This window comes from Eretmochelys imbricata, chromosome 1, assembly GCF_965152235.1.
Source record: "Eretmochelys imbricata isolate rEreImb1 chromosome 1, rEreImb1.hap1, whole genome shotgun sequence".
NCBI lineage: Eukaryota > Metazoa > Chordata > Testudines > Cheloniidae > Eretmochelys > Eretmochelys imbricata.
The window spans coordinates 335,751,091-335,773,531 of record NC_135572.1 but is presented as its reverse complement, the minus strand read 5'-3'; the positions used below and the strand labels follow the sequence as shown (position 1 = coordinate 335,773,531).

The window sequence follows — 22,441 nt, the reverse complement described above, 5'->3', positions numbered from 1 at the left end:
CCTGTAGTGGGAAGAACTATCTTTACATTACTGTCTAACCAGGTGTGGAATTACTTCCAATAACTCACATTAATGTTTAACCATCAAGAGAGGGAAATGTGTTTCATAAGTGTTATAAAGAAAAAAAATATTAAACTGATGTTCAAAACATACTCTGACATCTGTACCAGTGAAGACAAAGATAAAACAGGACAAATTCTGCTCTCAGTTACACCAATGTAAATCCAGAATAACTGTTGACATCAGTGGAGCAGAACCTGGCCTGTAATGTCAAAATAACTGAGTGTTTGTCAGGTTTTATGGGCTAGATCATTGAATCTGACCAGCCAGGACATGACGATGGAGAAAAAGTGTCTGTGAGCCATCTTTCCATTCCCCTGATCTGGCTGGTTCTTCTGTGCCCATCATAATTTATGGCAGCCTGAATTATGCTGTTAGTTGTGGTCCTCTAGGGAGGGTGAGGAACCAAAGACATAGAGCTGAGGATATACCACCCCGGGATTCCCATGCACCAGGGGAATCCCCAGCAGCCTTATTAGGGTAGCTTTCTGACTGTCTTGTGCTGTGTGGAGTAGGGATAGTATCAGGCCCTATATGTCTATTGTTTGCGTTTTCTTGTACAGGTAGCATCATAGATATTACTTTGGAGGACTGATATATAAATAGTGTAGTAAAGTACTAGTTATGTTCTGAGTTGGACCTACAGTATATATGTAGCTATATAAAAATGAAAAATTTTGCTAAGCAAAAGCAGGAATCAGGCTGAAAATAAAAAACCTTTATTCAGAAAATGTGTGTGAGTTTTTTTGTTTTTTGCCATCATGCACAGAGCATAGGTACTGAAGATCCTTGATCTAACTAGTTCAAATATGTCTAAGACTGGTAACTGGATGGCTCAGCTATTAGCTGCAACCCAACAGGAGGCCCATATTTAGGGAAAGTACTTCAGGATTGCTGTTCCAGTAGAGGCCAGACTTCCAGTTTTTAATCTCAAGGTTGTGGTAGTGCAGATTACTGAAGCTGTTGTGATTTTGCTAACAGATCATCTGTAAAACGTAATTCACAATAGCTGTGGAGTAGACAGCAATTTATACCCCAAGCTAGAATCAACTGTGGGGCCACATCTTCTCAATGGATGTGAAGTGCTAGCTCTATGCTGTAAGGGGAACATATCTCAGAAAACAGCTGTTTGTATTGATGGTGTATACTGCTGCACAGTCTTCTGGTTGCAGTAAATGAGAGTCCGTGTGTCCACAGGAGTGCTCTTTATCCTCCTGGAGGCAAGAAAAGAAACCAGCATCTCTGAAGATTCTTGAGCAAAAATAGGACTCTCTCTCCCATCTAAGCTCAGAAAAGAGTAGAATAGCAGAGGCCCTCTCTCTGTTTGCATGCTTTGTCTTGGATAGTAACATTCATGTCTTTCATTTTAATTTATAACAGGCTCTATTACAGTCAAGGTACCTGCCTCTCTTAAAGCTTATTTACAGTTATCTGGAAGCAAGGTTGATGTGAGCTCAGAGATCCAGTTACAGGAAACCCAGTGTGCTCCTAAAGAGGGTCACATAACTATTACTGGTAAGACTTGCTTTTAATAAATTTATCTGGCCTAAATAAAATGTAGATATGTTTGATTATGGTTTTATTGTTCTTGGCTTCTTCCTGTTCCATCTGTTTCAACTTCAAATGTTTGCTTATGCCAATGGCCTCCACATCTGTTATTAGATGCCTTTTTTATTTCATGCCTTCGTAAATGACATGTGAATGCCAATCAGCTGATTCAGTAGTTAGAGTTGTAGGGCCAAATTCATCCCCAACGTAACTTCATTGACTTTTGTGGAGCTACACTGGGCAAGAATTTGGCCCACTGATTTTTAGAGAGAGAGAGAGTATGTTGTTGGTTTTTAGACAGCTGAGTATAATTAAATAGGTGACGAGCAAATATGTATTAAAATATAACACAAGAATCTTTACAAATGTGTTCTGAGTGCCTCTGATAACCAGGGTAAAAGGGGAATGCAGCGTATTTTCGAAAAATACATTTATATATTTTATATGTGATGCTCCCTCTGTTGGGGCCCAGCCAGTAAGAAAGGTAAGGATGTAGCAGGCACACTGGAATTCAGAGGGGTGAAAAATGGGGGGAGAGGGGGCGAAAGGATGTTGCAGGAGCCAAAGGGAAACAGGAACCAGGGTGGGCAGGAGCTAGGGGATAGTGGATAGGAACAGAAAGGGACAGTGTCAGGAGCCAGGGAGCAGGGATGCATACGGGAGGGTGGATAGGACTATGTGGGGAGGGGCTGGAGCTGGGATGAGGGAGTTGATAGGAGCAGAGGGGACAAAGACAAGCTCGGGGCACAAAGAAGCATCTGTAACCACTAGAGCACAGAACCTAGAACTGAACCTTGGAGTCCTGAGTCTCTACGTTCCTCTGCTATCAAGATATAGCTGTGAAATCCACTGGCAAAACATGTGTCTCATCCCCCCTTTAGTGACTGCTCCACATAGAGGATAACAGTCTATCATTGCTGCCAGTCACTCCGTTTAGCTTAGGTCTGTGTGATGGAACTGAAGGTTATCTACCCTGCTGATGATCCATGATGGAGTTTCTTTTTTTCATTTTGCTTTTTTAAAACCATAAGAAAACACACACACAAATCTATATTAAAAGAATATTAAGGTTGCAAAGTCAAGCACTCAAAATGCAAGGAATTAAGGGTGCCTGTGCAGTCTTAATTTGGCTGCCTTTTGCATGTGCATCATGATGCCGTCTTTAGTTACATGATCACCACCTACTATTTTTCCCTCCCTCATTCAGTGCACAGTGTGTGATAAGATATATAGAGGATATGAAATTAGAATTTTTAAAAAGCAATGTTAAAGGTCCTCAGAGTGACATAACCCCTGCAGGCAGACTCACTTCTCCAGCCTGGATTAAATTAAACAACATGTCACAATGAGTGGGGAGCTGGTGATTGGCCAGTGGTCTGGATCTCATGGACTTTAAAAACAACAAACCATACCCTTGCACTATAAAATGTACATGTGAGCTGAGTGGCCCCTCTTCTATCCTGGGGTTGATCCTTCTGATACCTGGATCAGGCCCATGGGCGGTTTTTTGTTTCTTTTAGGGGGAGGTGGTCAGCATCTGCTTCTAACATTCTGTGATTTTTGTGGGGGAGGGATGGGGGCGAATCATCTTTGAAACAGAAATGACCCACAAACCTACCATTCTGCATACAAACCGTTCAGCAGTTTAGACTGAAAGTGTCTCCTGATCAGTCAGCCCTCAAATGTACACATCCAGAGGCCACTGAAGGCAGCATTTAGCCACTAGTTTTCACTTCCCTTAAAGAGCCCATGGCATTCCAATAAGACACCCAATGACTATGGATATAAAATTCAGTAAGATTTTCGGATGATCTGTCCTTGCATCACATGTTGCTTTATTTCTATCCGTGTCACATTTAAATCATTTTAATATTGATTGACTTCAATAATCCTAATGCAGATAGTTTAGAGGAAATAACAGTTCATGTTTACAGGTAGGGTGGCCATCTCTACCTTATTTAGTGCCTAATATCCCACATTCTAGGAACAAATCAATATACTTTGTCCATATTTTAGCAGTAATTGGGTAAAGGATCATACCCTGTGATTCTGTACAAATGTATGATTCAAACAGTGTGTGACTTCATAGTCTGAATATAACATTTTGGGGAGCTGTGCTTTAAAAATAAACCTTATCCAATTCTGTATTTTTTATACAGTTTTCCTTTATTTCCTTTAAATGTAGGCTGGCTTCTTTTCACTTCAACTAATTTAACAATGTCTTATATTAAATGTCAAGATTCTCTTTGTAACAGAAAGTATTATTTTTCCAGTAAGATAGTTTTCTAATATAAATAGACTCTGAAATAATTACAAATAATTTAATAAAATTAACAGATAGGGTACATGGTGAAAAATGTTCCTCCCCTTGGGAACCTTAGGGACAGCGTGGCAGCAATTTCATTTGCGTTTTAGCTGAAGCACATATAAAGCAGATGAAAAAAGTCCCGGTGTTTGCCAAACCATAAAAAACCCCACATCACAAGGGGATATCAATTTAGACTTTTAAGTCTGTAAGCTAAGAGGTTAGTACAAAAATAGTTAACCCTTCAAAAGCTGGCTGGTTTCCAGGTGGTTAATGCTGGGAATGGTCTGTTTTGAATGGATTTTCCATATCTCTTGGGAATTCTAGTGTGAGAGGTCAATGAAGAGTTCTTCCAGGGCAGAGTGGGTGTATGTGATGTTCTGTACCTCGGGGGAATACCCAGCATCCCCATGTTCATCCTTATAATATGATTGTGTGGTATCCAATGCAAAGTTTGTCATGTCGGGTGTTTTCGGAAGGCTCATGATGCAGTGAGCATTGTTGTTATGGGAATGTTACAGTAATCGTTGTTATAGTAATGGTATAGGTTGTAATTTCATATATATAGTTAAGAGGCTGAAAATGTGTCCTCGTGACTTAAAGCAAGCCCAGGCAAAAACTCTCTAAGAGCAGAGAGGCAGTTCACAGCTCATCAGAGCATGTATGGGACAAACCCAGCCCAGCCTCACAGAAACAAAGGACACTGGCCTTGGCAACAACAAAGGATCTGTTGGACTCTCGAGTGAGTCACCCCCCTTCCTTTGGTCAGTTTGGGACTGCAATGAGGTAATGCTTACTTGACCCTGAAGGGGGAGGGGGAAAAGCCAAGAGGAAAGAAAGAACATGATAAAAGGGAGAGACATTTGCCATGCTCTTCCTCTCTCTTCCAACTCCATCTACAGACACCACACCAAGCGACTGAAGTGCTGAACAAAGGGGAGAGCCTGGCTGATGGCAGCCAGCCAGCCTGTGGTGAGAAGCATCTAAGTTTGTAAGGGCATTGAAAGTATTAAGATCGGTTTAGAATGCATTTTGCTTTTATTTCTTTTGACCAAATCCGACTTGTTATGCTTTGACTTATAATCACTTAAAATCTATCTTTGTAGTTAAGAACTCTGTTTGTTTATTCTACGTGAAACAGTGCATTTGGTTTGAAGGGTGACAGAGACTCCCCTTGGGATAACAAGGCTGTTATATATCAATTTCTTTGTTAAATTGACGAACTTATATAAGCTCGCAGCGACCAGCGGGCATAACTGGATACTGCAAGATGGAAGTTCCTAGGGTTCTGTCTGGGACCGGAGATATTGGTTAGTATCATTCGGTTGCACAATCCAAGCAGTGGCTGGCCAAAAGCGCCCGTTCATGTAGCTGGGAGCAGCTTACATGCCAAAGGCTGTGCATGAACATCCCGGGAGTGGGGGTTCTCACAGCAGATCAGGGTAAGGCCGGCTCCCAGAGCCGAGGATTGGAGTGGCCTGGCACATCACCAGTCCAGATAACACCAGGGGAATGTGAGAAAGTAGAATTCTTGCATCAAGTGAGTTCTGATCCAGTCCACCTCCAGCTACAGGAAACTCTCACTGAACCCTGAAGTTTGGTGTAACACTCATGGGACTAGTCCTCTCTCTGCTACTAGGTACAATATTGGTCAAGGGAGTAGCAGGATTGCGAGTTCATTGGTGATGCACATCCAGGGGAGTTGGGAGGCTACCAAAGAATGGAACTGATTTCGAACATAGCATGAAGACAAGAGGGAAACAGCCTAGGGTGAGTAGTAGGTGGCGCGTGCTGGGAGGAGAGGTGATGGGAAAGTTAGAGAAGTGGGAAGGCATTTGTTCTCTCCAGAAATAGAGGATCAGTTCAGAGGAATTGGGGCATTTGCTGTAGGAGGGAGGGAAATAGGAAACATGGAAGGAGAGTTTACTCTTGAGCGCTTCAGTGTAATTAACAAGGATGAGCCCTCAGTTCTCTAAGAAGTCAGTGGGTACTTTAAGGAAATCTAAAAATAGGTTTTAAGAGTTGATTTGCAAACTCTATGGCCCAATTTCCTTCTTAGTATTGTCAGGCTGCATAGCTGGAAAGTGCTAGTATAACTCCATCCCTGGTGCTGATCCTACTAGGCAGACACTCCTATCTTTTTCTTTGGCAATAGGGAAGAAGGGCCTGTGGCCTAACCCGTGGTCCATCCCCACTCACTCAAGATCAGGAGGTAAGATCAGGAGGTATCTGCGAACTGAACTCTGTGTGGAACTACATGGGCAATGGGAAGGGCACAGGACATACAGCAAGGACCATGTAATTAAAGTGAAGGATGCTTGGCAGAATTCTGGGAGGAGCCTGATTGGCCAAGAGCTTACCTGGCCACCTGCTCCTACCTGCTGTAAGGTGACTGAAAGGAAGATCATGAAGGTACAGGCAGGAACCATTTGGGAGCAAGACAGTCAATGGACAGGTTCCCCTACACTCGCATTACCTGCTCGTGTGCCAAAGAACACAGACTCAGTGAGAATAGAGGCTTGCTGTTGTGAAGAGATCTTCAAAGGGAAAGGGGGCTGGTCTCAGGGAACTGGCAGTTAGCCCAGCAATTTCCCAACACCCCAGCCATGAATTTTCTTTTGCTCATCTGGTCAGTTTTAGTGAAATAATCTATTATCATTAAGTGGTTTCTATGGCCTTTCTAACCCAACTCCACTTTGGGTCTTCACTCAAACTAGAGGATCCTGGGACATGAGAATAGCTCTTTCTAATCCATCTTTTGTATTTCCAGCATGCCCATCATTGCAATACCTAGCAGATGGCTAGTAAACAACCTTGAAGTTTAAGTCCTTCTGAAACAATACATCTTTAAGAGTTAGCAAGGAAGCATCATCTCCCTCACCAGCAGTATATGTGGGGAAAGTGAGGCTACTCGGTTTCCTATATATCAGCAAAGAGAAACAGCCACTGAGTTTTTGATTTGGAAAATAAAAGAAGCAAACTAGACAATAAACCTTTTGCAAGAGAAAATCCCAGTGACTGAAGTTTCTCAGGCGCAGAGACAAGAAATTAATCAGGCATTCTATATTCTATTTCCCAGCAGATCTCGGGTAGAGATACTGCATCTGAACGTGGAGACAGGCTGAGTAAATTGCATGCTTGGCAGCTTAGTTTGGAATGGGCAGAGAAAGCAATTTACAGCAGTTTTTATGGAGTCTTATAAACCATGGTGCCTTGTTTTAATCTCAAATTAAAAAAAAAAAGCCATATCTTTTGAGAAGCATCCTGCTCACCCATCCCAGAAGGGAGGAAAAGTTTCACCTAAGCAATCTATTTTCTGGAAGGTCAGAGTTATTGCTCATGTCCAAGGGGGAAGTAAAGTATTGGGGAATAATGAGAACCGGGCAGACTTTTATAAAATCATTCAGCATATGGCTCTCACTTTATTCACCAAATTGAATTATATGGTATTTTGGCTGGTGTGTGTCAAATGCTTTTAACTTTGCACATAATGTTTTCAGTATGTACTGCACCAGCTAATAGATCATATAACTCTCATATTTTGGGGTCAAATGGGCTCTTCTTTAGGTGTTATTTCGGGGGTTGCCTGTTAAAGATCAAGGGGTCAGTGCGTCATTTCTAGTCCCCAAGGCCATCTAGCCTCTAATTTGGTGGTGAGGTTTATGGGGAGGAAAAAAAGTATAGTAATCTTTTTTATAACTTCAAGGAAAACAAGTAACTGGAGAAACAAGGGAGCAGAGTGCCATCCCTGGTGGAGTTTGGCCCAGTACCACAGATTATGGTTCTGAAGACTGTAGGGGAAGCCACTTCTAAGACTTTTCACTGGTGGAACTTGGCACTGGTGATCCTTCCAGCTTCCATCCTGTCGTCAACCTCTCCTTCTGTGGCAAAAATCATTGAGAGTGGGATGGATGACATGGCCAGTAACACCCAACATCCTTCAGTATCCTGGAGCTTTTCCAGCCAGGTTTCAGGCTCCCTCTTGATGCAGAGACAGCCTTGGTAGCTTTTGGAGCCTGCTTCCTACTGGCCACATACAGTGGTGGCTCCTCCATGATAATACTGCTTGACCTGTCAGTGGTATTGACATGATCGACCATGAGGTGCTGCTGACTCACCTTTAAGAAATTTGCAAGGGCCAAAGCAATCTGTTTGTGCTCCGCTCTTCCCTCTCCAATAGGTCCCAGAGAGTCAGGGCTCATCTTAGAGGACTTTCTCTTCTCATAGCCCTCATTGCTCAGTGCCACTTCTCCCCCACATCTTGAAGGCAATTGGAAAGCCTCTGCTGCATTTTAAGTTTGAGCCCTGATCCCAACAAAGGAGATCAACCCAATAATTTTCTGTATTCTCAAGGTACTTCTTCAAGAATTTCCTTCTTTCCTAGAATCAAATGCTGCAAAAATCCATGTCACCCAACCTGAGTCGGAAGAGACTTTCTTACAGTTTCACAATGTCCATTTGCACATCTTGGTGAAGTTTTGTTCCTTAAAGCAAGAAGTTAATAAAAATCTGCAAAAGATTAAATTCCTTGGAGTCAAATAGAAAGTTAACCCAGCTTTTTAATAACACATTAGATCAGCTTGTGTCCAACAGATCGATTTTTGATTGGTTTCAGCTTGCATTTAACTCAAGAAAGTCAAAAACTTGTGAGACTCGTCAAGATTCATTTAAACTAGAGCCTTGCACTGTCAGCCAACCTTTGGTCATGTACTACTCACAAGGTGAGAATAAAAAGCTACCATTGGCATGGCATTTCTCCATCTGTTCTTGCCTTAACAGAGAGCAATCCAAGGTCTGGACTCTGACTGCAGAGATTGATTTCCTAATTTTCCACATCATCATATGAAAATGGTTTGGGTAGGGTGGCCATATTTCCCTAACTGAAAACAGGACACCGGCCCGAGCCACCAGTTGTCACTCAGGGAGATTCTCCCTGAGCTCTGCTTGGTGTCGCCATTGGCCCCAGCCCTGCCTGGCGCTGCGACAGGCTGTCTGAGCCTTTCCATACAGGGCTGCCCACCCAAGCTGCCTGGTGTCAGGCCTGAGCTATCTAGTGTCATTACTTGCCTGAGCTGCCTGGTGTCACTGTTCACCCCCCTCAACATTCCTCCATGCCCCCCTGGGGGCAATTTGAAAACTCAGCATTTGTCCCTAATGATCAGTTGGCAAAAGCAAATAGGACAAATGGCAAGTTTTGCCAAAAATGTCATGATATCCGGGACAGAGCTTAAAAAGAGGGACTGTCCTGGCCAAAACAGGTCATATGGTTACCTTAGGTTTGGGTTTTAATGTGAATCACAGCTCTCATTTTTATCCGTAGCTTGCATGCATATGATTTTTTTGTAGATTTTTTAGGTTTGGAATGGTTATTCTCCTATTAATTCACATTAAAATAAATAAGTAAATTCTGTGTCTTGTAACTTAGGAAGGGATCATTTTAGCTTCTCCATTCTCCGGGAAGGCTTGTGCATACTTGCCTTTGTCTAGAGAACAATTGTTTTGACTATCAAAACATGGAAAGTTACTATTTTCTAGGTGTTAAGTTGAAAGGGATGGCTAATGGTTAGATGCAGAATGTTTGGTGCATAGTCCTGATAGCGTGAATGGTGTGCTTTAAAAGTAAATCCCTGTCCACACTGACAAAAACCTGAATGGCTTTTGCTATCATAGTTTAAACGTTTTAGCAAAGCAGTCTTCAAAACCTACTTAGAGTCTCCTTATTCAGAGCACAAGCACAAGACAAAACTGTGTTCAAGAACTACTCCGGCAGGACTCCAACACGGTTTTATAAAATTATTTATAGCTTAGTTGGAAAGTTTTCATGTGCATTAAATTATGTTATGCTCCTGTGCCTGATTTAAACTGCTAATGGGGATGGGCTCGGGAATCTGTTCCCCCAGGAGCTCTTGGTGCCATGTCCCAGGGAAGTGGAACTTTAAACACTGGACTCTGGTTACAGGGAAGTTGGTCTTGTATTCCCCACCAGTGTGGCCGAGACAAAACTCCAAAGGAAGCAAAAGGAATTAATCGTTTTTGTTAATACAGCAAATACAAAACTAGAGGCTGAGGCCAGACAACTTTAGAACTTTGAAACATCTCAGATATTTTTTCTGTTAGTTTTGTTAAAAGATTTTCTCCAGCTCTATAGCAATAATTTAATAAGAGGTAAATGATGCATGAAATCTCATCAACGCATATGCAGTGGCGCTTACTGGAGACTATGAAAACACACCAGAGAGATTCACACTTGGCATAAAATGCTTATTACGGCCAGGCATCTTCAACTCTCACTTCCATCTCCTGGCATATATTTCTATGCCCCACCTATTTGCTCTGTCCCCTCTTCTTACAGCCTAGAAAAATGCCTGCATTCTAGATATCATACAACATTACTAAGGGAACAGCTGAAATCCTTCATATTTTTGTCAGCTCATTTTTTTGACACTTCGAGGTTATTTCCTGTTTAAAATTCAGTCCATTTTCATGTTTTAAGGGCTGTCTCTACTTAGAAGGTAGATTCCTTTTTCATTTCTATTCTTCATTCTCCTACACAGAGCTATGGCAAATGAAAAGTAATAGGGATTCCGATAAAATTTCTGAAGAACTTGAAACTTCAGCAATGACAAATATTCTGCACACCCCATCAGTCCTACATTGTCATGAACTCCACTTTTGTTCTTAAATGTTTTTCAAAGACAGACATTCGAAGTGTTTGGGCAGATGGAGTTGAGAAACCTGGGTTTTGGCCCAAATGCAGGAAGGGAACCAATAGGAGCAAAACTTCAGTGGGACCCATGTTGCAATGGGGACTGAGGAGTAAGCACTGGAGCATCTACATGAAGATCCCCAAAGCGTTTTCGCCATCTGTAGGTTAGGAAACTCACATCCCTGCCTGCTCTGTGGGAGAGCTGGGTAAACAAACTGTCTTCTTAGTTGCTTTGAAATAGTTTCCCAGCACTCTTGTGGGTTGACATGATTTTGTCCAGAGTCTCACAGTAGCCACCACTTATCAACATATAGAACTGCAGTAGCAGTGTCAGCCTCTTCTCAAGAAGACTTGGATTCTAGGGATGAAAACTGGCCAATTGAAGTCATGGCAGGGTTCGTCTTGGACTTCATTGGGGCCAGGACTTCACGTTCTGTGTGTTGCAGGTTTGAACCGAGGCGCATTTGCAAAGTTGTTCTAGAATGCTGATTCAGTACCTGCCCCAGGCCATGCCAGGCTCAGCGCTAAACTTACAAATTACACACTTACGTAAGCACTAAAGTCATCAAAAATTTAAACAAAACAAAAGGTTGTTTAGAAAAGAGTTCAAGATGAAAGCTGATCTTGTGACTGGCATGGGACTGGTACTCAGGAAATCTGGGTTTAATTCCTAGATGTGCCACGGATTATCTATGTAACCTTGGGCAAATCACTTAATCCCCCTGGGCTAGATTCACAAAGAAATTTAGGCACCAAGAAAATAACTGGCATTCACAAAGCCTGAGTTAGGTGCCTAGGCTCCTTGTACAATGAATGGGGAGAGACAGGCATAGGCGCAGGAACTAGGAGTGTGAGGGGTGCTGCAGCACCCTCGGGCTCCCAGCTGACAGTCCCATGCCCGGGGTCTCAGCTGCCAGCCCCACGCCCGGGGCTCTGCTGCCACCCTGCACCCAGGGCTTTGCTCCTGGCCTCGGCTGGGGGAGAGGGGTTGGACACGGGTAAGGGCGCTGGTTTTCAGCACTCCCACTATTAAAAATGTTCCAGCGCACTGGAGACGGATGCCTGAGAATGGGACTCATAACAGCCAGCATGGGAAGGGGCTCCTCACCTAAGCTAACCAATGGGAGATGCCAAATTGCGGGGGGTGTGCTAAACCCTGGTCCTTTCTCAGAGATAGGCACCTCCCTGCAGCCTGGATTTAGGTGCCTATCTCTGCATGGGATTCTCTGCTGCAAAACCTCTTTGGGGTTAGGTGCCTACACTGTTTTAGCAAGAAGCTGCAGGAGGGGGAGTGACAGTGCTTCCTCATTACTTCTGGCCCAGTGGTTGGAGCACTCACTTGGGAGACACCCCTCCCCTCCCCCCCGGTTCAGCTACCTCCCTCAGTCTCTCCTGTTGAAGCTTTTCCACTGTGGCTAAATCTTTTTTTTTTTTTAAATCGTTGATGCAGGGGGCTGGGTCCTGGGTCTCCCACCTGAGTGCTCTAGTCACCAGGCTACAGAATCATTCTCATGCTGGCACATTCTCTCTCTCTCTCGTCCAATAGTGGAACAGCTTCGACAGGAGAGATGGAGGGACTCTCCTCCCTCCATCAGACTATCCCATAGCCAACTGATTAGGGCACTCTTCAAAGAAGTGGCAGATCCCAGTTCAAATTCCTTTTCTCCCTCAGATGGAGAGGGACTTGAACTGGGAGGTCTCCTACATTCTAGGTGAGTACCCTGATCACTGGGCTAAAAGTTATAAAGGAGGTCCTAATTCTCCCTCCCCCTGATCCCCAGCCATTTTGTGTAAGATCATCTCTAGGGGCCTGATCCGGTAAGCAGGCTCTGAGCATGCCTCCCGGATCAGATCTTTCAGGTGACTTAGGCAGAATGCCTATCTTCCTTCCCCAGTTTGTGAATCACTCCAGGCTTCAGGCCGGTGGGGCTGCAGTGCGCTTGCTCAGAGGCAGAAACATAGGTACCTAGGAACTTCTTCAGCAAAAATTTAGGTACCAAGTGATTTTAGCAAGTTATTGAATTTGGGGGCAGCAGAGCGGGAGTTTTGTGAATCCCAGTGGGGCCTGATTTGGATTTAGGCACCTAAGGCTTTTTGTGACTCTAGTCCTCTGTGTCTCAGCCCCCCATCTGTAAAATGATATTGACTTTCTCCCTTGTTGTGTCCATTTAGACTGCAAGCTTTTCAGGGCAAGGACTGTTGCTTACCATGTGAATATAAAGCACCTAACATAACAGAGCCCCAGTCTCAGTCATGTTCTCTATGCACTGCTGTAATAAGAATAACATTTCCACAGGTAGCAAACTGGTCCCAGTAAATCAGCACTATAGTGCATGGCATTCACCCATGTTTCTTAGACTAGTTTGCAGCTGAGATGAAAGCTTCTTGCTTCCATGACAGATGCGTTTTGAAAACTTCTCTCTTTCACTAACAGAAGTTGGTCCAATGAAAGATATTACCTCATCCACCTTGTCTCTTTTCCCACTGCAATTCTAATCTACATGATTTTATGCAATAGAAAATATGATGAGTCTCCAGATTCATTCCACTGGCATATTACTAAAAGACTTAGAGAACAAATGATGTCATGTCAGCAAGGAAACACAAAGCATCAATCAAATCCTCTTGCAGAATGTTTCCAGGAAGCTCTGAATAAGCTTATACTGAAGAAACTTTTAATGTGTCAGAATAGCAAACTGAATGCAGTTTTGTTTTTCAGGTCATATGAATCAAATGAATGAAAGAGACAAATGGATAAAGGCTAACACACAGGATGGCACAGTGCATCTTAAAAGCCAAAGCTGGTTCCAGTCCATCAAGCTGCAGGTTCCTTGAGGATGGAATAGGCCAAAGGTATTCAAAATCAAGGAACAGTGAAGAAAGATTACTGTACAGTGGTGGTGAATGCTACTTATTAAAATACAGTAAACAATATATTAAGTGAGGACTTTTTTGCCCAACCTTTTTATATGTGAAATGACTGCTTTTATTTGACTACTGTATGAAACAGGTTTTACTGTTAGTGCCTTCTACAGTTGCACAATCCAGTGTAAAACTTGATTTGTGTAAAACTCGACCCGCACACCCTGCCTATTCTGAAAGCTAGTGAATTTCAAGTAAAAGTATAAAGCCACTGCAAAGAACATTTTCAACACAGGTTGATGCCTGAAAATACAAGAATTTGAGTTAAGCTTTGTGATGGTGCCATATTCTGTATGCTGCTTTTAAATGAATTGTTATCATTTGAAATTTGTGGTTTGTGCATAATGCTGAGCATTTCCTTTTACTGAATTATGTATATAATGTGTGGGATAAAACCACGTTTAGGGTTGCAGTTTACATTTGATCATAAGTAGGCATTTTGGCTGCTAAGTAATCAGTCTACAATTCACAGACAGCTGCCGCGGCACAGAAGCTAGCAAACAGAGCTGTAAACAGGGGAGTTTGAGTGGGAGTTTGAAAGGCGAGTTTGTCTTGTGGTGCTTGTTTGGGGTTTGTTTTTGCTCTGGGTGGTGGTGTTTTGGTGTGGTTTGTGTTTCCCAGATTAACAGGATTTCAGTGGGAAGGTGATGACAGATACAGAGGCAGCAGTGGGAGTGACCCATGTAGCAGAAGACACAATGAAGATGACTGGTTGTGGAAGCTGTGGTATGTACATGATCCTGGAGGGGGCACCTGGTAAGAGTTTTGTCTGTATGAAGTGCCGTCTGATAAAGCTGATGGAGGAAAAGATCCGAGGTTTGGAGATGCAGGTGGAAAGTCTGGTTGAGTTTAGGAAGGGGTTTGAGCAGATTATGGAGCAAAGACATGAGGTATCTGAAGGGAAAAGCTCAGACTTGCAGATGGAAGCAGGACGGGGGAATTCTGAGGGGAGACTGGGTGAGGAAAGTGGTCAGTGGAAACATGTGACTAAAAAAACCAGGCAGAGGAAAAGACGGGCTAGTGAAGCAGAAATAGAGCTCAAGAATAGGTTTGCAGAGTTGGAAAATGAAGAAGGGGCTCAGCAGGTAATCACTGAAGATGGAAGGGCAAGGAAGAGAAGAGTGGCTAGTCCTATAGGAAAAGGGGAAGAGTTAATGGAGACTACACCAAATATGAGCCCCAGGAGAATACAGGATGGGTTGAAGAGGATTACAAGGGAGAATAGGAATGGAAAGAACTTGCAGCCAGAGGGAACAGGGGATAGACTGGAGAATAGCACTGTCACCAGGAAAAGGCAGGTCTATGTGATCGGGCACTCTTTACTGAGAAGAATAGACAGACCTGTAACCAGAGCTGATCCAGAGAATAGGAGGGTGTGCTGTCTTCCAGGTGCTAAGATACGGGATGTAGACCTGAGGTTGAAAAGGATTCTAAAGGGAGCAGGAAAGAATCCCCTAATTATCTTTCATGTGGGAACCAATGATACGGCTAGATTCTCACTAGAAAGTATTAAGGAAGACTATGCTAGGCTGGGGAAGACGCTTAAGGAAATCGAGGCTCAGGTGATCTTTAGTGGGATTCTGCCTGTTCCTAGAGAAGGGCAACAAAGGTGTGACAAGATTATGACTATCAACAGATGGCTTAGGCAGTGGTGCTATAAGGAGGGCTTTGGGATGTATGGCTACTGGGAGGCATTTATGGACAGAGGACAGTTCTCTCGGGATGGACTTCATCTGAGTAGGGAAGGAAATAGACTTCTAGGATGGAGGCTGGCACAACTGATTAAGAGAGCTTTAAACTAGGAATTTGGGGGAGATGGTTGGGAGATGTCCAGGTAATCTCCACGCCAGATTTTAGCATTGAGAGGAAAGAAAACGAAGTAAGAGAGGATACAGCCGTGGGTAGGAGGAAGGGCAGTGTAGATACCAGTCTAATAGGTCATACTGGCTGTAGAATGACCGTGCCTAATAGGGTACAGAATGTGAGTGAGGCCAAACAGCAAAAATTAAGATGTTTGTACACCAGTGCAAGGAGCCTAGGTAACAAAATGGAGGAACTAGAGCTACTGATGCAGGAAGTGAAACCAGATATTTTAGGGATAACAGACACATGGTGGAACAGTAGTCATGACTGGACTACAGGTATTGAAGGGTATGTGCTGTTTAGGAAAGACCAAAATAAAGGTAAAGGTGGTGGAGTAGCATTATATATCAATGATGAGGTAGAATGTAAAGAAATAAGAAGCAATGAAATGGATAAGACAGAGTCCGTCTGGGCAAAAATTCCATTGGGGAAGAAAACTATTAGAGCCTCCCCTGGGATAGTGCTTGGGGTGTGCTATAGACCGCCAGGATCTAATTTGGATATGAATAGAGCCCTTTTTAATGTTTTTAATAAAGTAAATACTAATGGAAACTGTGTGATCATGGGAGATTTTAACTTCCCAGATATAGACTGGAGGATGAGTGCTAGTAATAATAATAGGGCTCAGATTTTCCTAGATGCGATAGCTGATGGATTCCTTCATCAAGTAGATGCTGAACCGACTAGAGGGGATGCCATTTTAGATTTGGTTTTGGTGAGTAGTGAGGACCTCATAGAAGAAATGGTTGTAGGGGATAATCTTGGCTCAAGTGATCATGAGCTAATTCAGTTCAAACTGAATGGAAGGATTAACAAAAATAGATCTGCAACTAGGGTTTTTGATTTCAAAAGGGCTGACTTTCAAAAATTAAGGAAATTAGTTAGGGAAGTGGATTGGACTGAAGAATTTATGGATCTAAAGGTAGAGGAGGCCTGGGATTATTTTAAATCAAAGCTGCAGAAGCTATTGGAAGCCTGCATCCCAAGAAAGGGGAAAAAATTCATAGGCAGGAGTTGTAGACCAAGCTGGATGAGCAAGCATCTCAGAGAGGTGATTAAGAAAAAGCAGAAAGCATACAGGGAGTGGAAGAAGGGAGTGATCAGAAAGGAAAGCTACCTTATTGAGGTCAGAACATGTAGGGATAAAGTGAGACAGGCTAAAAATCAAATAGAGTTGGACCTTGTAAAGGGAATTAAAACCAATAGTAAAAGGTTCTATAGCCATATAAATAAGAAGAAAACAAAGAAAGAAGAAGTGGGACCGCTAAACACTGAGGATGGAGTGGAGGTCAAGGATAATCTAGGCATGGCCCAATATCTAAACCAATACTTTGCCTCAGTCTTTAATAAGACTAAAGAGGATTTTAGGGATAATGGTAGCATGACAAATGGGAATGAGGATATGGAGGTAGACATTACCATATTTGAGGTAGAAGCAAAACTCAAACAGCTTAATGGGACTAAATCGGGGGGCCCAGATAATTTTCATCCAAGCATATTAAAGGAATTGGCACATGAAATTGGAAGCCCATTAGCAAAATTTTTTAATGAATCTGTAAACTCAGGTGTTGTACCGTATGATTGGAGAATTGCTAACATAGTTCCTATTTTTAAGAAAGGGGGAAAAAATGATCTGGGTAATTATAGGCCTGTTAGTTTGACATCTGTAGTATGCAAGTCTTGGAAAAAATTTTGAAGGAGAAGGTAGTTAAGGACATTGAAGTCAATGGTAAATGGGACAAAATACAACATGGTTTTACAAAAGGTAGATCGTGCCAAACCAACCTGATCTCCTTCTTTGAGAAAGTAACGGATTTTTTTAGACAAAGGAAACGCAGTGGATCTAATTTACCTAGATTTCAGTAAGGCATTTGATACCGTGCCACATGGGGAATTATTAGTTAAATTGGATAAGATGGGGATCAATAGGAAAATTGAAAGGTGGATAAGGAATTGGTTAAAGGGGAGACTACAACGGGTCCTACTGGAAGGTGAACTGTCAGGCTGGAGGGAGGTTACCAGTGGAGTTCCTCAAGGATCGGTTTTGGGACCAATCTTATTTATTTTTTATTTTTTATTGCTGACCTCGGCACAAAAAATGGGAGTGTGCTAATAAAGTTTGCGGATGATACAAAGCTGGGAGGTATTGCCAATTTAGAGAAGGACAGAGATATCCTACAGAAGGGTCTGGATGACCTTGTAAACAGGAGTAATAGTAATAGGATGAAATTTAATAGTGAGAAGTGTAAGGTCATGCATTTAGGGATTAATAACAAGAATTTTAGTTATAAGATAGGGACGCATCAATTAGAAGTAACGGAGGAGGAGAAGGACCTTGGAGTATTGGTTGATCATAGGATGACTATGAGCCGCCAATGTGATATGGCCATGAAAAAAGCTAATGCTGTCTTGGGATGCATCAGGAGAGGTATTTCCAGTAGGGTTAAGGAGGTTTTAGTACCGCTATACAAGGCACTGGGGAGATCTCATCTGGAATACTGTGTGCAGTTCTGGTCTCCTATGTTTAAGAAGGATGAATTCAAACTGGAACAGGTACAGAGAAGGGCCACTAGGATGATCCGAGGAATGGAAAACTTGTCTTATGAAAGGAGACTCAAGGAGCTTGGCTTGTTTAGCCTAACTAAAAGAAGGTTGAGGGGAGATATGATTGCTCTCTATAAATATATCAGAGGGATAAATACCGGAGAGGGAGAGGAATTATTTAAGCTCAGTACCAATGTGGACACAAGAACAAATGGATATAAACTGGCCACCAGGAAATTTAGACTAGAAATTAGACGAAGGTTTCTAACCATCAGAGGAGTGAAGTTTTGGAATGGCCTTCCAAGGGAAGCAGTGGGGGCAAAAGATCTATCTGGCTTTAAGATTAAACTTGATAAGTTTATGGAGGAGATGGTATGATGGGATAACATGATTTTGGTAATTAAATATTCATGGTAAATAGGCCCAATGGCCTGTGATGGGATATTAGATGGGGTGGGATCTGAGTTACCCAGGAAAGAATTTTCTGTAGTATCTGGCTGGTGAATCTTGCCCATATGCTCAGGGTTTAGCTGATCGCCACATTTGGGGTCAGGAAGGAATTTTCCTCCAGGGCAGATTGGAAGAGGGTTTTTCACCTTCCTCTGTAGCATGGGGCACGGGTCACTTGCTGGAGGATTCTCTGCTCCTTGAAGTCTTTAAACTACAATTTGAGGACTTCAATAGCACAGATATAGGTGTGAGGTTTTTTGCAGGAGTGGTGGGTGAAATTCTGTGGCCTGCGTTGTGCAGGAGCTCAGACTAGATGATCATTATGGTCCCTTCTGACCTAAATATCTATGAATCTATGACTTATTATACTGTGCTATGTGTAAAACTGGTCACCAAGCTCCTGCACATCGAAAGCTTGAGAGCTTATTTTATGCCCTCATGAACCTCTCTCATCTGTGGCTTCACTGTCGGTAGGGGCAGCAACCCCAGAGAACCCCTTCTTTATTATACCACTGGGGATGGTAGTAGGGTGCTACCAGAACATGCCCCCTTCAGTTTCCTCCTGGTCCTCCCACTAATTCACAGCCCAGAGAACTTAAAATAACATTCCTGCTCCAGGGGGTCTGGGTTATTAAGTCCCTACAGAATATGGTCTCCTTGGGCCCTTCAGCTTCAAATCTTCTTGAGGCTTCTAATTCACTTTTGTCCAGAACTTCAAGTCCCAGCTCTCCCTTAGTCCCCTCTGAGCCAGGGAGCCCTGCCAATCACTGGTCTCCCTGGATAATTTTTTTCCAGGTTTCCTTTTGCCCTGGTCCTTGGACTCAAACTTCTTCCTTTTGGTTCCAGGGGCTCCACAGCCTCCTTCCTGGGGCTGTGTTGCAATTCATGGCAGGCTTCCTCAGTCCAGCAGCATCCAGGGTCCGATCCCGGTCCAAGGAGCCTCCCTTGGTGCCTGCACTGCTACGTCTCCTCGGGACTGTGGTGTAATTCATGGTAAACTTCCTCAGCTCACCAAAGCCAGGTTTTGGTTCCATGCCACAGAGTCTCCCTCCTGACTCTGTGTTCCCTTCAGTTCTCACTTTCCAGACTACCTGCCTTGGAGCCACCTAACCATTGCACTCCTTCTCTCTGCAGTTACAACTCATCTGAGCTCTTCCTGGCTTTTATGAAGGCCATGTGTTCTTCACATTCTCACCTGAACCTGAGCCCCACAGCCTCAGGTGGGAGGCAGAGGGTCAGTCACAGGTAGGGACTGGATCCATCTCCCCTTAAAGGGCCAATCACCCTGTGATAGGCACTTTAGGACTAGTTATCTCTGCTTGTTCTCTTTCCCTACCATGGCAGTTTAAATTCTTTCATCTTCCAGGATGCCATCAGCACCACGTTAACAGCCAGCTCTGAGTTATACCTGCAGTTGAACAAGATATTATTTGTTTAAGAAAGAGTGAAGAAACACACACTCAGAAAAGCATCTGAACTTACATAGCCCACAGCTAGAAGAGTTTCTGAGGCTTACTTGCATAAAGGTTGGGAATTATGGATCTTACCTATCCGTGTACAGTCTCCTATTCTCTCCATCTGTAGCTTTAGCCTGTCAATGACAGAATCCCATGCATACTAAGTGTCACAATTCAGGACAACTGCCTCTGTATTCCCCTCCATGGTCGAGCAAGAGTCCCCATTCTTAGGCTCTCGGCTCCTTGGCCATCACCTCTCCTGGGCAGACACCCACGTCTCTCCCTCCTGACTGGGTTTTTTCTAGGCTGCATAGTTCCCTGCCTATACTTTGTTATTCCTAGCAAGCCAGACTGCCTAAACAGGCCGGTGGCTGCACTTTGCTCTCTCTTAGACGCTGTAAACAGCAAGATTGCGCACAGGTATACATCACCACACAGTCATTTCTAAACAAGCACATTTATTCTTAAGGTGAAAGCATTAGAGAGAAAACATGTTAAAAACAATAAAAGAATCTACATGCATGCTAATAAGCTTACCAGAGATCACACAGCAGGAGCTTTGGTAGGAGTCCTTCAGACCCTCTGCACAGAGGGGGGTTTCTGTGGTAACAAGTTCATAGCTCAGAACAAGCCCTCCCTATGAATAGCTTAGCTTTTCCTTTCTACAGCTTGGGCCTTTGATCTTCAGATTCCAGGATCAGGTAATCAGCTCATGCGGGTGTAGCTTTAAAAGGCTGGGTTTCTGCATAACTAGAGGTGGGGAATTTACATTCTCCTCCCACTAGAGATTTCTCAGGAGATACATGACACTGTTTGTCCAAAAGTCCATTCTTGTCTGATCCATTGTTCAATACAGTCCTCTGGCATTTATAACTTTTGCATTTAAACAATGGGCTCCAAAACTACTTAAAGGTAGTTCAGTAAGGTGTTTTTTCAAGAATATTGCAAGAAATTGCCATATCTGTCACTTTAAGCCTACACAATCCATGTCTATTCCTTGGCTTCCTGAGAGACACCTTTTCTGGACCCCCTCTTCTGACCTTCAAACAATCCCCTAATCTGTCCAACCTCATCATCAGAAGCAAGCTCCCCATAGACCGAGGGTATGTCTACACTACATTATTATGTCGATCTAAGTTACGTGGCTGCTCAGCCACCGCAGTAATTAAATCACTTTTGCATGTCCACATTATGCTTCTTGTGTCAGCGATGCGAGTCCTCGCCAGGTGCGCTTGCACCGATTTAACTGTCAGTGTGGGGCATTGTGGGATGGCTTCTGAGAACCAGCAACTGACACTCCACTACATCGAGCTAAGCATTCTCGTGGAAGTGGAGTTATTAAATTGGCAGAGCAGGTGAGGTATGTTGGCAGGAGCGACATTTTTGTGTCGATGGTTACAGAGTTAGGTCAATGTAAGCTGTCTTGCATTGACCCAACTCTGTAGTGTAGACGAGGGCCAAGACACAGCAACTCAGGCCAGCACCAGACCCTGCCAGAACAACAGATGCAAAACCTGCAGACATATCTCCACTGCTACAGTGATCAGCACTCCTCACAACACACCTTTCGAGATTGGCAAAAAGAAAAGGAGTACTTGTGGCACCTTAGAGACTAACAAATTTATTTGAGCATAAGCTTTCGTGAGCTACAGCTCACTTCATCAGATGCATTCAGTGGAAAATACAGTGGGGATCTTTATATACACAGAAAACATGAAACAATGGGTGTTAACATATACACTGTAAGGAGAGTGATCACTTAAGATGAGCTAATACCAGCAGGAGAGCGGGGGAGGGGGAAGAAAACCTTTTGTAGTGATAATCAAGATTGATGAGTCCTACACATGCCTATCATATGTAGTGTACCTCATCTAGTGCACTAAATGCCCCAATAGCAACTATCTGGGTGAAACCAGACAATCACTACTATCATAAATATAAAGGGAAGGGTAAACACCTTTAAAATCCCTCCTGGCCAGAGGAAAAATCCTCTCACCTGTAAGGGGTTAAGAAGCTAAAGGTAACCTCGCTGGCATCTGACCAAAATGACCAATGAGGAGACAAGATACTTTCAAAAGCTGGGGGGGAACAAAACTCTCTCTGTCTGGGTGATGTTTTTGCCAGGGACAGAACAGGAATGGAGTCTTAGAACTTAGTAAGTAATCTAGCTAGATATGCGTTACATTCTGATTTCTTTAAATGGCTGAGAAAATAAGCTGTTCTGAATGGAATGTAGATTCCTGTTTGTGTCTTTTTGTAACTTAAGGTTTTGCCTAGAGGGATTCTCTGTGTTTTGAATCTGATTACCCAGTAAGATATTTACCATCCTGATTTTACAAGAGGTGATTCTTTTTACTTTTTCTTCTATTAAAATTCTTCTTTAAAGAAACTGAATGCTTTTTCATTGTTCTTAAGATCTAAGGGTTTGGGTCTCTGTTCGCCTATGCAAATTGGTGAGGATTTTTATCAAACCTTCCCCAGGAAAGGGGGTGTAAGGTTTGGGAGGATTTTGGGGGGAAAGACGTTTCCAAACGGGCTCTTTCCCCGTTATATACCTGTTAGATGTTTGGTGGTGGCAGCGATAAA

General features: G+C 43.2%; 1 protein-coding gene and 1 long non-coding RNA gene across 4 annotated transcripts in view; both read left to right on the top strand.

Annotated features, from left to right (window-relative positions):
- Window positions 1-13,818, top strand: part of FAM185A (family with sequence similarity 185 member A) — a 77,110-nt gene extending 63,292 nt beyond the window's left edge. Inside the window, exons 7-8 of one of the 2 annotated variants that reach the window (XM_077835951.1) lie at window positions 1,441-1,575; window positions 13,339-13,818. In XM_077835951.1, coding sequence (XP_077692077.1) covers window positions 1,441-1,575; window positions 13,339-13,454 — 251 coding nt within the window. In that variant the 3' untranslated portion in view covers window positions 13,455-13,818. The remainder of the gene's footprint in view (window positions 1-1,440; window positions 1,576-13,338) is intronic. The other variant, XM_077835959.1, reaches the window with a different exon arrangement.
- Window positions 13,819-13,929: 111 nt separating this feature from the next.
- On the top strand, window positions 13,930-22,194 carry LOC144259582 (uncharacterized). Of its 2 annotated transcripts, XR_013344862.1 has the most exons (4): window positions 13,930-14,267; window positions 19,245-19,391; window positions 19,533-19,643; window positions 19,765-22,194. It is a non-coding gene; the product is annotated as an uncharacterized LOC144259582 (long non-coding RNA). The 2 variants fall into 2 exon arrangements; XR_013344861.1 differs by having other exon boundaries at window positions 19,533-22,194.
- The last annotated feature ends 247 nt before the right edge of the window (window positions 22,195-22,441 follow it).